This window comes from Ricinus communis, chromosome 1, assembly GCF_019578655.1.
Source record: "Ricinus communis isolate WT05 ecotype wild-type chromosome 1, ASM1957865v1, whole genome shotgun sequence".
NCBI lineage: Eukaryota > Viridiplantae > Streptophyta > Magnoliopsida > Malpighiales > Euphorbiaceae > Ricinus > Ricinus communis.
In genome coordinates, this window is record NC_063256.1 from 16603887 (window position 1) to 16618836 (window position 14950).

The 14950-nt window shown below is 32.6% G+C and overlaps 1 protein-coding gene across 1 annotated transcript; it reads right to left on the reverse strand.

The window, feature by feature from the left end:
• Nucleotides 1-346: 346 nt before the first annotated feature.
• LOC8280942 (MACPF domain-containing protein At1g14780) lies at nucleotides 347-9948 on the reverse strand. The gene is made up of 7 exons (XM_002518570.4): nucleotides 9456-9948; nucleotides 7714-7952; nucleotides 4688-4889; nucleotides 4523-4600; nucleotides 4247-4430; nucleotides 3316-3482; nucleotides 347-1366 (listed from the first exon to the last, which is right to left on the reverse strand). The coding sequence occupies exons 1-7, from the start codon at nucleotides 9696-9698 to the stop codon at nucleotides 656-658; spliced, it is 1824 nt and encodes a 607-aa protein (XP_002518616.2). The 5' UTR covers nucleotides 9699-9948; the 3' UTR covers nucleotides 347-655.
• Between the last annotated feature and the right edge of the window lie 5002 nt (nucleotides 9949-14950).

Below are 14950 nucleotides of genomic sequence, written 5' to 3' on the forward strand. Positions count from 1 at the left end.
ATAAATAATATTTTTAAGAGTTCTTTCCCCTTCTTTTTCTTATACTTTTTCAGAACCCAAGTAATAATAAACTTAAATTACTTGACAATTTTGAGGTGTATTCCGTGTCCTCTTCCTTAATGTTTGTGTGTGGAGAAACTTTTAAATGGCATTTTATTAATTATAGCATTTTCATTGCTTAGTATATTTATTACCAATAACAACTCATGATTAAATTCAAATAATAAAAATGCAACATGTCAATATATAATTGATTTATTCTACGGATAACGTGGTCTAAAAATTTCTCTTGTGTATATATATATTTTTACAAAAATTACTTGGCGAAATTCCAAATAGCTTGCAGTGATGCTTAATTAATTTCAGGCTTAATTATTTCACAACTTTCTGCAGTACGAGACAATACCTCAGCTCCAAAGAGAAAACAAATGGCAATGCCCATTCTTACAAACCAAAAGGCAACTTTGTAAGTCACCTCAACCATATAAAAACACTTCTCTGCCGTTTTCTTCTGTACAAACTATTGGCCAACTCCCTCAAATGCCACACCTACTCGGAAAAGAATGTTATAAATGTAGAAAAGAAAAAAAAAATTAAAAAAAAAAAAAGAAGAAAAAGAAAAAGAGCATAGCTGAGTTCCACAATATGCACAAGTTCATGGATAGTCTAACAATGCGAACTTCACATGCAAACCTATCTTGCTGCCCTCAGTTACTAGCTTAGCAGCTGTTACTAACCAATGTCCAGGAGCATCATGCGCACCTCGCACAACCTCAGCTGTTTCCACATATTTAAGCAGTTTTCCAGAGCGAATTGGAACTGGAGGACCATCCGGATATACACCAGAGTTGAGAGCAGCTGGAGGTTGCTTTCCTTGACCAGCAGTGGTGGTTCGCTGAGTGAATGTGAATGTTGTGCTCAGATTAGTGAGGAAACTCGACTTATGAGATGCTTCTGGTGCAGCAGCCCACTCCGTTTTCCTGATGGTGCAATTTGGCAAGTGAGTGAACAGAAGACAAAGGTGGAGTACTGTCTTTGGCCACTTCCCTTTACTCAGGAGCTGTGCTCCTGTCACAATAAAAACGCCCCCTGAATCTCCCTGCAACCAGTTGGGATCATGCTTAACAACAGACGTGCACACCTTAGAATATCGCTTCCATCTAACTGGTTCCAGGAACTGGTCACTAAATTGATAATCATCAGAACCTCGCCATTGGCATGGCCTGCATGTGGTGGTGTCTGTTGAAGGAAAGGCCATGGTATTTGGAAGGCTTGACAGGTGCTGTAGATGTAATGCTAGTTGATTGCATTTCTTCCCTTCTAAGTACAAGCGGAGACCAAGCACAGGTCTTTTATCGCATGAGACCTGAAATGTTGCAAGATCAAGGAACTTATCATAAGCATTTGAAACTGAAAAGTGCACTTCTCTTTCTACAATTCCTCACATAAAATTTACTTTGGAAATGAAGTAACAAATAGATAGTGTCAGACAGAGAGTAGTAGTAGTAAAGCCCCTGTTTCAAAGAGAGGATGACAGATGATTTGCATTTATTTCATCATTAAAATGAGTTAATATTTTAGCAGTTGTAATGCTAAAGAAACCAATAATCTAGATGCCTCATAGATCACAATCAATATATGCAAGTAGCACCATCTGTTTCAAATTCCATGAGAAGAACGCAAGCCTTCCTAGTATAGTCAAGTATGAGAATGATTCAGTGGATTCAGATTGCTTGATCTCCACACGTGAAAAAAAAAAATTAAAAATACTAGGCTTAAGCAGAAGGCAAGATTTGGACAAGCTTTGAAATATATAAATCATCGTAGGCTAAGAAAACAAACTGTTCTTAATCAGTATAAGAAATTACAAACATATAAACAAGCTGTGTTCTTATTCCTATTATTCCCCATCTGTTCCCACTGATAAGACAATTGAATTAACATTTCAAAAAGGAAAGGACACATGCTCCCATGTGCAGAAAAGAAAAGAACGTAAAGGATAAAAATTTCAGGGTCATATCATCTTCAAAAACACAATCTTCAAGGTTTCCACGCACTCCACCAAATCCTACTTCAAATAAGATGACATGCAGTAACAGAATAAACAGGACATGTAAAATGGGTGAAATCATGCATAGAAATTCGTCTCATCCAGTTCAGTATATTGCATATGCACCATATAAATATCACCATTGGGTGAATTTTATAGCTTTTCTAAGAATATTAAATAACCTTCACGAGTTTATTTATGAAAATGTATAAAGAGATTGTCATTTTTCACAAAATTGGAATTTTTTACCTGGGTAGTAGACTAATTATTGTACGGAAGGGGTATAAAGAAAAAGTAAAAAAAAAAATTGAGAGCCACGACTACGTAGAATATGCAGAATGGAATCCAATATCACTAACACAGTTAAAGAATTAAGCACATACAAAAAATAGATAACTTAAGAGAAAAAGTTAAGGCACAAATAGGGCTTAATATGACGAAGTAGCATAATATTATGGACAAGTGCTGACCATAAGAGGCCATGATCCTGAGATAAAACAGATGCTTATATATCGTAAATCTTGAGGGTTTCGGAGTTTCTAATTTAGGTATGAGGCTCATTTGAATCATAACTATGGACCTCTGAAATTTCAGGTCAACAATATATCTTAACTACGTAAAAGCAGAAGTGGTGCCTTCAGAAAGGACATCCAGTTCAGGTAACTAAAGATCATAACTACAAGCTTGAAAGCAAATTGCTCATTATTGAAGCAGCTAAATAAGATTTAGAACACTACTTTCATCATTTTCGGCAAATTTAAAATTGATCCGCATTTAACAAACCTTGTACGAGGTAACCCTCAATCCACACTTGGCCTTACATGCATGACATGAAAGCTAATAGGTTTTAAGGACAAAAACAATACTTCAACTGCAAATTAATTGCTAGTCCATTTTTATGCTCTTTCCCATCATAAGGTTTAGTAGCCAGTGAAAACAGTGTATGAGAAGGAATTAAGATCTGCATAAGCTGTGCTTGAACAGTTGTAAGAACCTACAATTCCTTATAAAAAATACAACTCTTGATTTCAAGCAAAACTTTTCAAACTGAGATATTTCATCTGAAGTACACACATGCAGCTTATGGTGTTTTCTTTCCCCAAGGGGAAGAAAAAGTAAAATGAAGAGGACAAATACGACTGAGTGCTTGAGGTTGTAGAAGAGAAGGACCTAATTAAACACAAGCCTGATCATAATGAATCAAACTTCAACAAGGTAGCAACCAGTATTATGTCAAGATCTTAGTTTACAAGAGCAGTTAGTACCTGGGTAGAGCTAACATATATCTTTGGACCCAGAAGGCTGAATCTCAGAGAAGGGCTAGAAGCTTTTCTTCTTTGATGTCGTAGAGGCAGCTCACAAAACATAGGTGCCCATTGCTTTGGAACTTGAAATTCCAAGAAGTACTGCAAATCCTCTGGAGTAGGCTTATCTGGAAGGAGAAAGAAACAAATGCACCATCTTCACTTTATGCATTGGGAAAAAAAATAAAAATCCATTTGACTGCAAGAAAATGACTAATGCAGAAGTCAAAATTCAGTCTAACATCCTACTCAGTTGCCCAATGGTTGAATACCTGCCTTATAGTGAAAAAGTAGGTTTCAAAATGTGTGCTCTCCCCCTCCCCTCTCTTAACACACACACACGCATCTCAAACAATAAAATAGGATAAAACAAAAGAATCAGAGAGAAGAATTCAACAATGAGATTGAAATAGTAATGGAAAGAAAAAACTAGTCATGGAGAAAAACCATATTTCTGTATCGACGATCACATAAAACTACAAGTTTGGCTTGTCTCTCAAACCTAAATCCTGCTATTCAACTACAGGAGAGATAACTCGAGGTTCATGACCTCAACAATTTCCAGTAATCTTAATTGATAGTTCAGGGGGATAGGAGCTTCACTGCTCAGTCCTGAGCAATTTCTGAACATTGAACTGTAATCACAACTTGTGAAAGAAGAAACAGCAGGAGTAAGACTAGATCTCCTCCGTTACAAAACATCCTAAATATTTATATCATAGCTTACTGTATAATCTTTGCGATCTCAGCCATCCAATATTGTCATCATAGCAATCAACAATAATTTAAGAGACTTCACTTCACCAATTTATGTGATAACAGAAGTTCTTAAACATGGGCCAATGGCAAATAATTTACCATTTTGTTACTAGTTAGGCATTGGAGAACTTACAACGCAGATATAAATTGATTGCATGACTAAGATAACCACTGCCTGGAATCCCGGTAAGAAGAGAAGTAATAGGTACAAATTTGAAGAGGATTGCTTCTGGTTTAATAGGTACTGTCTGGAGCCAGTTGGAGTGACTGTGTGAGAACACATCCCCTCCTCTTTTTGAACAAACGATAGTGAGGCCCTGTCCATAAAATAAATAAAAAAATAGAATTAACAGAAAATAAATAGTGCTTTTCAGAATGCAAACAGTTTTCTCCTGAGTTTTTGGCTTACATCTTTGCTTGATGTTTCTGTAATGCTGGTCAATTGCATGGTATTTGACTGCAAAATGCGATTAAAGACCTCGGGAACCTATGGGAAGAGAAATGCTTCATTAACCACAAAAATGGGGATAAAAAGAAATTGCAACATCGTATGCCAAGGTGAAAGAACAATTACTTTGTGATTACTATCTCTTATATTCCTCTGTAATAGGCTCGGGCTTCTTCTATCTGAAAATAAAAAGTCTCCAAGATCCTCCAAATGCTTTCTAAGCTCGGCAGGAGGAATTGGCGAGTTAGGTTTCTGTCTCACACAAATTAAGTCTTGACCTCCAACAGCCATCCCTACTATTATGTGCGTGCCAAATGTCCGGATGAACCTGCCTAATAAAATTAATCAGCATCCATCACCAATGTGCCACCAAGTCGAGGTCATGCATACCTCCATATTGTATCATATCAAGAAAATCATTGAACAGACAATGTATGGCAATAAATAAATAAATAAATATAAGAAAAGGAAAGGACAGTAACAAGAAGAAGAAAATCATAACACCTTGGGAATTAATTGTTCTTTACACTTTTAGGGTTAGGACAGATTGACACTTCCCATAGTTCAGAGCAAGACAATAAAATCTTTCCTTATGGAATAAAAGTTGGCTATACACCCCTCAAATACTTTTATTACATCTAAACCAAAGCCTCTTAACTTACGTAGAACATTAGCTCACGAGATAAACGCAACAACATGTGAAACATAAGTAAATTGAGTAAAAGTAATAATAAGATACTCCAGTAACAACTTTTGAATTCCTAAAATGTTAACAAATGTGAAATGAGGGACTAAAATATTGTTTTATTTAAAATGTGAGGGACCAAAAAAGATGATTTTACATTAAAAGCGAGACTAAAATATAATGGAAGGATTGAAGTGTATATTTCTTTAAAAGTCAATGCCAATTCAATTTTATAACAAGAGAGCAATAAATGTGAAATTCATCATAAGACGGGGACTTTAGTAACTTCTAAAACATAGTTTTTCCTTATTTGGCCAGATTTTGGACAACAAGATAGGCCCTATTACTTGAGAAGCTCTAACTTAGGTGCAAAAATCATTGGCCAGAACCTGACCTTATGTCTAAACATTTCTACATATATTCCATGACTTTTAAGTTCTATCCGGATTTTATACCATAAAGAGCTAGAACCTTGTGCAATTAAGTTAGAACTATATAAGCATTACTAAACATGGAGCATTTTTAGACCTGTTCAAACTCTAAGCCTTTTAGTTATTTTCCTGTAATATGTGTTTGTTGCTTGCATAACAAAAGATCCAGTGATGAAAATATTATAGAAAGCAATCAGGCCTTGTGAAGCAAGTGGATGCTTTTGCTACTGAACTTTTAGGTCGCTGTTTTTCTTTTATTTTCTTAAGTGATAATGGAATAAATAGATATTCATGGATGAAAAAGACACATCTTCTTCAGAAACCTAAGGCTACAGCCATGATTTGTATAAGCAAGGAATCCTTTTAGTAGAAAAAAGGTCCTTTTTATTTCTAATATTCTTCAAAAGAAAGTTAGTTTACTATATATTAAGTTGCTGTAGTATAAGTGTTCATATTGTTGCAACAATGGAAATTTTTCACAGCCATTTAGCAGTAGGTATTTTGGTTTCTTTATGTTCCTTTCCTTCTCTGCTCTCTGTTTGACTTTTTCAGTTTGAGTTGTAAATGCAAGTTGTGATTCAATGTTTACTAAGACAGTGACAAATGTATTTATTTTTCTGTTCAAATCCTGGACAAAATAACTATAACATAATAAAACTGTTTATGTTCTTTTTCCTTTTCTGAACAGTTCTATATCCAAAAACAGTAAATATTATCCAATTTTCTTTCAATGATAATCAACATTTACCTACCATCATCTTACCAAAACTAAGTCCCTAAACTTTTGGGCTTGTATCATAACCATTCCTCATCTTCCATTTGTATCACAAAACTCTCTTAACTTCAATTTGGATAACAGAAAACTCCCTACTGTCAGTCAACTGGTAAACGAGTAGCGGGAAACACACGTGGCAGTCCACGTATTGCATAATTAAAAAAAAAAAAAAAAAAGGAACAAGTCAGCTTCAAAAGGACACGTCATTTAAAGCTTTCCCTTACCTCCTCATATATAAGGTCAGGAAAAGCTTCAAATGGCGTGTCCTTTTGAAGCTGACTAGTCTTTTTTTAATTATGTCAACACGTGGACTGCCACGTGTGTTTCCCGCTACTCGTTTACCAGTTGACTGACAGTATGGAGTTTTCTGTTATTCAAATTGAAGTTAAGAGAGTTTTGTGATACAAATTGAAGATGAGGGACGGTTGTGATACAAATTGAAGACGAGGGACGGTTGTTATACAAGCCCAAAAGTTTAGGGACTGTCAACATAAATTACCCTCTTATTCTTCAACTTCTGATCATCACTTTTTCTTAATATTATTGGTTCTCATTTTCCTATCTCAACTATGCATCTATTTTCAAATATATGAAAAAGTCATAGCACAACCTAATACTTCACTCACTTTTAACACCAGTGGCCTCTAAAAGCACTAGTACAGTACAAGCACACAACAATTCAGCTTTTAAGCATTTGGTGCCCAAAAATGCAATGGTGAACATATAAGATTTTTTTTACGTATGTCCTACTAAGAATAGAATCATAAGCTGCAAGCATATAAAGTTACTAGGAAATATATAAGAAAACCTTTCAAACATTCAACCCTCGCCCAGAATATAACACTCTACAAATATTGAAGAATGCACGCATTAATATATAAAACAAAAATCTGTAAATGATCAGCATTCCAGCCTGATCAACTAAAGATATTCTACTTTTAGACCAAAAAATTATCCTAGGTGATGTTTATCAAGAAAATTTGGGCTCCAAAATTTATCAGTTTTACACCCATATAGCTACTTTTATTTTTTATTCTTTTTATACTTCTTTAATGCTGTCATTCTGCCTACAGTTACATAAGACTAATTCAATTTCATGTTAATGCCAATAGCAGCCACATGCAACAACTGCAAAACAAGAATTTATATTCTTGTGATGAGGGTAAGAACATCTATTAAGTCTTGGTGGTAGCGTCACAAGATCATCTAACTGCACACTTAGCAGCAGATATTAATGTAATTAAATATATCGAAAAGGTACCTAGCCAAAGATGCTGGATCCCAACGAGGGGGAACAGACTTCTTTACTTTGTGTTGCAGTATTAGAGGAGATGCTGTTAGGTGCAAGTAGTACAATGAGATGAAGTAACCATCAAAAGCAAGATATTTGGTGTCTGAAGCATCACGAAACCAGTCTCCAGTTAAATCAAAAATAGTATTAAGATAGCCTGAAGGAATCTTTCCTTGTATGGAAGATTTTTGATTAAGTAGCTCTGACATCTGGAAAAAGAAGACATCAAATGGCTCAGAAAGAAACTTGAAACAAGGTAAGTTAGCCTTAAGGCTTGCGACGAATCAATTCATATACGTTTAACTGAAAATCATATAGAAAAGCAAACATTCAAATATGTTAATGGTTATGAACATTCTCATTTAAGTTTTTATAAGAAGAATCTGAAACTCATTGAATAAGTGAGATTAATAAACTTCACACAGTTTTCACTGTTAAGCCTCTGCAATTATTGAGAAAAGACCATCAACAGGGCCATAAAAATTTGCATTTTGATAAAGTTTTCCAAAGTTGATATGTGAAGCAGCCTAATTTTGGAATTACTCTTTATTTATTTTATTTTATTTTATTTGTGTGGCTATTAAATCTTCCTAAGAAACTTAGCCCACTAAGTAATAATTGCATAAGGTTATTATGTCTTTAATTATTTGCTAGTATACTGTTTAATTATACATGTTGCTGATATCTAAGCATTTCAATGACTAAACTAATCTCATATAGATCTCCGCATTTCTAACTTCCTATTAAAATCTTCACTTTTATGCATCAATATCCTTCTCATTAACATTGTGAACAGACTGAACAGTAGTTTTTACAACTACTGGCATCCAGCTGCAAACAGCTGAAAAGGTAATAAGATCTTTTCTCTTTTCAGAGCAACATGTTATGCTTAACTATACATCTCAAGCTTGCAATGTAACAGCATGCTAGCTACCCACAAATTCTTCAAGATAAGAATATCAAAAATCATGTGCTAGGCAATAATTTCCTAGACATTACAGAGTCTGTCTTGGAACTTTTGAAATTGTGTTTCCTTGAGCAGACTTGTAATCGACCAAACTGCTGCTTTTGAGTGAAATTTGAAACACCTTCTCTCCTTGATATCCTTATTATCATCAACACAAACTCCAAAATGAACTTCAATGTTATTCAAAGCATTAGTTATCCTCCAATGGATCACCTTATTACAAGAAAAGTTTAGCAATTTCACTCCCAAATAAAAGTCAAAATGGTATATAAAAATAAAGAAAGAAAGCAACAGCAAAAAAGGGAACATTAAGCAGAAGAAAGAAAATAAATAAGTCAAAAGGCATATATATATATATATATAAATAAAATAAATAAAGAATAGAAGGAATCGTGCAAGGGTGTTATCCCATATGCAACAAATGAAGCACTACCAAGCCAACACCCAGCAATGGTTGGCCACTATGAATAGTGTTGTTAAAAGTGAAGCAAGCAAGGAAAATGGATTGCTCTACTCTAGTACAAACAATTCAACAAGGCTCTCAATTATACAATCTAACTTAAAACTAAAATCAAACACCCACAATACCACCAAAAAGATGATCGCATAATAACGACATCCAAAATTGCTCTCCACAGTACACAATACCAATCATTACACACATATAAATACACATAGTAAAAAAAGTATCTCAACGAATTATCACATAATAACAACTAATAGAATTTTTTAAGAAAAAGAAAACCTGATTGAAGTCGAGAACATCAGATTTGAAGCGAATTCGATCGCCTTTATCGCACTGAATATCCTGAGGAACATTAGGAATAGTAACAGCAGCAGCACCAGGGACTATAATATCTCTCTTGTTATGATCATCAACCTTTAACAGCCTTTCTTTAGCATATTTCAATTTAAAATCACTGCTTAAATCAAACCCTTTTCCTATTGCTTCCATCGCTCTTACCTCCATCCCCTTCTCTGCTTCCATTTCTACTCTCTGCCTGTCTCTCTCTCTCTCTGCCTCCTTGTCTCTTGTTCTTTTCTGTTTCAATTGAATTCCTGTAATTTCTGGAAGTAATTATCAATTTGAGCAAAGTATTTTTAATTTCACCGAGTGAGACGTTTGGGAGCAGAAAAGCCACTTTTTCAATATCTTTGATAATAAGTTAAAGCCGAACAAGGCAAGGAACTATTGCAGACGAAAAGAAAACAAACAAAAATAAATAAATAAAAGAGACAAAGTACAGAGCGGCTGATTTGTATAGAATTTCCTTTTCCAGCTTTAGGCCTTATTTGATTAATCTGTTGCTGCTTAAAGCTAATTGGTATCGCTCTTTATATTTAAATCGATTAATGTTAAATCATAGACTACATTATTATTTATACAAATATTAAAACTAAATTTACTTTGATAACATATAATTCTAGAATCTTTTATTTATATATTAAAACGCTTTAATATTAATAAATAATAATATTAAAATATAGTATCATATATCATTTTGATTTTATAGAAAAAAATTGGATTAAATTATATGAAATTAGAAAATATAAATAAAACTGAAAATTAAATAATAATTAGAAATCTTAAACTTTTTCAATTACTTTCTAAAGTGGATATAGATTCATTATTTGAAGCAGTTAGACATATATTTTCAAACATTTTAATAAATTTTTTAATTATTATTTATTTTCTATTATAAAAATATTACTTTAAAATTTAAAATCTAAAAAAATCGTTTAATTCATTATAAAGATATTTTGTATTTTTCTTGTCTTTTAAAAGCTATTTTTATTAATAAGAGATTAAATAATAAATAAATAAAAAGTACTGTGAAACACAAAGATTAGACAGATTCATGGGAGATGCTTTCATACTAGATTGCGGACTCCCTGATGAATAAAATAATATGAAAAGCAAAATAAAGAAAAAGTGGGGCCACATTGGTGTTGACCGGTGGTGAAAATTGAGTTGGAAGGTGTCAAAGGTCAACCATGACACGCTACAGCTAACCTAAAGTGGACCTAATACTTTTGCCTTTCTTTATTTCTTTTTTCTTTAAAAAGAAAAAGAGAGTTACTCATCCTGGTGTAACGGAGCAGGTTAGATTTGTCCGACTCTACCAATCGCACGTGCCTTTGAATCCAAATTAAATGTCTTATTTATTAATAAGATATTTTACACCTGCTACTATTTAATGTTTCTGAAATCGCACGACTAGCGAATTAGTAGTTACATGATTTAACGGGTTAGACCGTCCATTAGATAGATTTGATAAATATTGATTATATTTTAAATTTTTATATTATATAATAAATTAATAATAAATTACCAATTTTAATGACATTTAATAAAATTTAAATATTATAATTGAAAAATTTAAATAATAAATTCAAATAAATATATCAAGAGAATTATATCGGTATAAAATAATAAAAATAAAATATATAAATTGTAAGCAAATAAGTCATAAATATTAAATATAAAAAAATATTACTTTTCATTTAATTGTAAGCTGTAATGATTTAAACACAAACATTTAATTTTTTAGTGTTGTAATATAATTTTATAAATATATATAATAAATATTAGCTGTAATGATTCTTTTCCGTTTAATTGGGTCTAATTTAATATATATATATATATATATATATATATAGACCTAAAATACTTTTGATATATATACTTAAACTTTAACACATAAAATTGTTATCTTGATATATGTATTTATTTTTCACACATAAAATTTCAAATTTATATGTAATTTTATAATTTTATAATTAATTTATTGATTAATAAGTTACACTTCTATTAAAAACTCATTTTAATTTTAAGAAATAACATATTAATAATAAATTAATTTTCTAATTAGATAATGATTATTTTAAAAATAACATTAATTATATTTTAATATTATATTAACTAATAAATTATCTAATTAAATAAAAATCTTAATTATAAAAATATAATTTTTAAATATTATATTTACTAATCATATAATAATTTTTAATTTTAAAAATATAGTAATATCATTATATTGATAATATTAATTTATATAATATTAGAATTAACAAATAAAATACTTTAAAATGATTTTTATATATTATATTAATAGATTTTTTTAAAACAAAGATTGAGAATATCTAAAATAATTAGTTTGCTATTATTTTTTAAAATATTATATATCAAATATTAAATATTAAAAATTTATTAAATTATATTTATAAACTTAATTTTATAATCGAAATAATAATAAAAGTCATGCAATGCACAGATAAACGACTAATTTAACTATAAATCTTTTAGAATTAGATTAGACTCTAATTTGACTATTGATTTCCGATCGAATGATTGAAATGATCAATTTGGTCCATTTTTACTATTATTATTTTAATTTTAAATTAAATTATAAATTGATTTGTTTTGTAGATAAAATGATCAAACTCTATTGCTTTGTCGATGCTAGACAAAGTCGACTGTTATACTCACAAAGAATGTGATTGGGGTTTAAGCTTTCGTTCTTTTTCTTTTTTGTATTGAATGAGATAGATCAAAATTGGTTGAATTGATTAATTTGATTAATTTATCTTTTATTATCATAGGTTTAATTCATTATTTCACCAAATGGGTGAAATATATTAAAGTTGATTGAATTGATTGATTTGACAATTTTGCCTGTTCTTTTCTCATAGTTTTAATTCATTATATGACCAATAGGTGAGATGGATTAAAATGGCCTAATTATTAAAAAATCTCAAAGTATTCACTTTTTAATTATTTTATTTTATTCTATTAGTTTTTTTTCACACAAATGCTTATTCTTTGATTTTTGTTACAAAACTACAATTCGGCTACCGTAATGTGAAAATTGCGGTGGCTAAGTGCTAACATGTTAAAATCTTTTTTTCTCTTTTTAATAAAAAGAAACGAGTCAGACTAAAAAAATTGCTGACTCATAAAAAAAGATTCCCAAAGGGATCATCTGCATCCTCTTCTTCCCCTTTTTCGTTCATTAACCACCTCCCCTGGATTCGATATATAATCTTTGCCAATACTACTTGAAACCATCTAGTGTTTGTGAAAAAGAACTGTGAAGAAGATTGATTTTGATATTAAGAATTCTAAGTTCCTTACAATGAGAAGAATGGTATATATACATGATTTGCTTGATTGTGTTCTATTCTAACGGTTGCCTAACGACTCTTTCTGCAAGGATATGGGTTGAAGTGATCTTTCCTGCTTTGCAGGATAGGATGCTCCTTTTACCCTCAGGTCTGTGATGATAGGTCTGCACAAGCAACCTAACTTGTGCAGCCTTTGAGATCTCAGCTTCTTTTGCTTCTTTTCTTCCTTTTTTTCTTCTTTCCTCAACACTCTCCCTCAAGGTGGGTTCGAATAAGTTTATTGAACCCATCTTGCTGAGGATCGAATGATGATTCTGCCTATCCAGGGCCTTTGTGAATATGTCTGCCAGTTGGTCTTGACTTCTGATGTAAGGAGTCTCAATCTCTCCCTTTTGAACCTTTTCTCTGATGAAGTGGCAATCAACTTCAATGTGTTTGGTTCGTTCGTGAAACACCGGATTCAATGCTATGTGTCGAGCAGCTTGGTTATCGCAATGCATTTGTATTAGTTCTTTACTTTCAATTTTCTTATCTTTGAGGACTTCTTTGATCCAAATGAGTTCGCTTGCAGTGGATACCATTGCACGATATTCAGCTTTGGCGCTTGATTTGGCCACTACACTTTGTTTGTTACTTTTCCAAGTCACCAAGTTTCCTCTTACAAAGACACAATAACCGGTGGTTGACTTCCTGCCATAGCTTCCAGCCCAATCTGCATCAGAAAAACCAATTGTATTAGTAGTATTGTTCTTCTTCATCCAGATTTCTTGTCCGTGAGTTCCTTTGAGATATCTGAGGATCCGATCTATAGCTTCTAGGTGACTAGTGCGAGGAGCATACATGAACTGGCTCACCATACTAACTGCAAATGAAATGTCAGTTCTAGTGACAATAAGATAAATCAGTTTTCCTACCAAATGCTGACAATGCCCTATGTTGGTTAAGGGTTCTCCATCTTCTAAGTTAAGTTTTATTTTGGATTCCATAGGGGTGATGGCAGGTTTAGCGCCTATTTTTCCAGTTTCTTTCAAAAGGTCGAGGGTATATTTCCTTTAAGATAGAAATAAGCCCTTATTGGATTTTGCCATTTCTATGCCTAGGAAATATGATAGTTGGCCAAGATTTTTGATGTCTAACTCTCATTTTAGACTTTGTTTGACATTCTCTATTCCTTGATCATCATTCCCTGTTATTATAATATCATCAACATACACTAAAATAACAATAATATGATTAAGAGTGTTTTTAACGAACATATATGAATCAGATTCACATTTACTGAAATTAATACTTAATAAAAATCGGTTGAGTTTGGTATACCATGCTCTCGGGGACTGCTTTAGGCTATAGATAACCTTCTTTAGCTTACATACCCGGGAAGTATCTGAGGTTGACTTATGACCAGGAGGTAGCCTCGTGTAAACTTTCTCTTCTAAATTGCCTTGTAGGAAGGTGTTCTTGACATCCATTTGGAATAGATTCCAGCCCTGATTGATTGTTGTTGAGAGAAGAATTCTGACCGTATTCATTTTGGCCACTGGAGCAAATGTCTCTTGATAGTCAATTTCATAGGTTTGAGTGAAGCCTCGGGCTACAAGTCTAGCCTTGCATCTCTTAATGGTTCCATTACTATTGTACTTAATCTTGTATATCTATTTGTATTCCACAGATTTTTTATTTTGTAGAAGAGGAACAATACTCCATGTATCATTTTTCTCTAAGGCAAGAAGTTCTTCTTCCATAGCCTTACACCATTTAGGGTCAGTGTTGGCTTCGTAGAAATTTGTGGGTTCAGTGTGGTTTGAGATCTGACAAAGGTAGTTGCGATATTGGTTATATAGGACATTATAGGAAATGAACTTCTGAATTAGATATGTTACCGTATGAGACACATAGTCTCTAAATTTTACAGGAGGTCTGAATTGACGAATGGATCTTCTCAAGGTAATTTCTTCTTCTTCTTGAAGTTGAGTTTCTCCCCCTGAAGGAAGTAGCATTGAGACAGTAGGTGACTCCCCCTGAGGCTGATAATCCTGTTCAGAGCTGCTAAGAGAAGAATCAGAGGTAAGCGAAAATAAAGACTGACAAGGTCCAGAAGGGAAAGCAACACCGGTG

Excerpts from the sequence above, each read along its gene's own strand:
- LOC8280942 (XM_002518570.4), bottom strand. The coding sequence starts at position 9,698 with ATGGAAGCAGAGAAGGGGATGGAGGTAAGAGCGATGGAAGCAATAGGA. Across the intron at positions 4,890-7,713 it reads GATCCAGCATCTTTGGCTAG|GTTCATCCGGACATTTGGCA; the intron begins GTACCTTTTCGA and ends TTTATTAGGCAG. Across the intron at positions 4,601-4,687 it reads TAAGAGATAGTAATCACAAA|GTTCCCGAGGTCTTTAATCG; the intron begins GTAATTGTTCTT and ends CTCTTCCCATAG.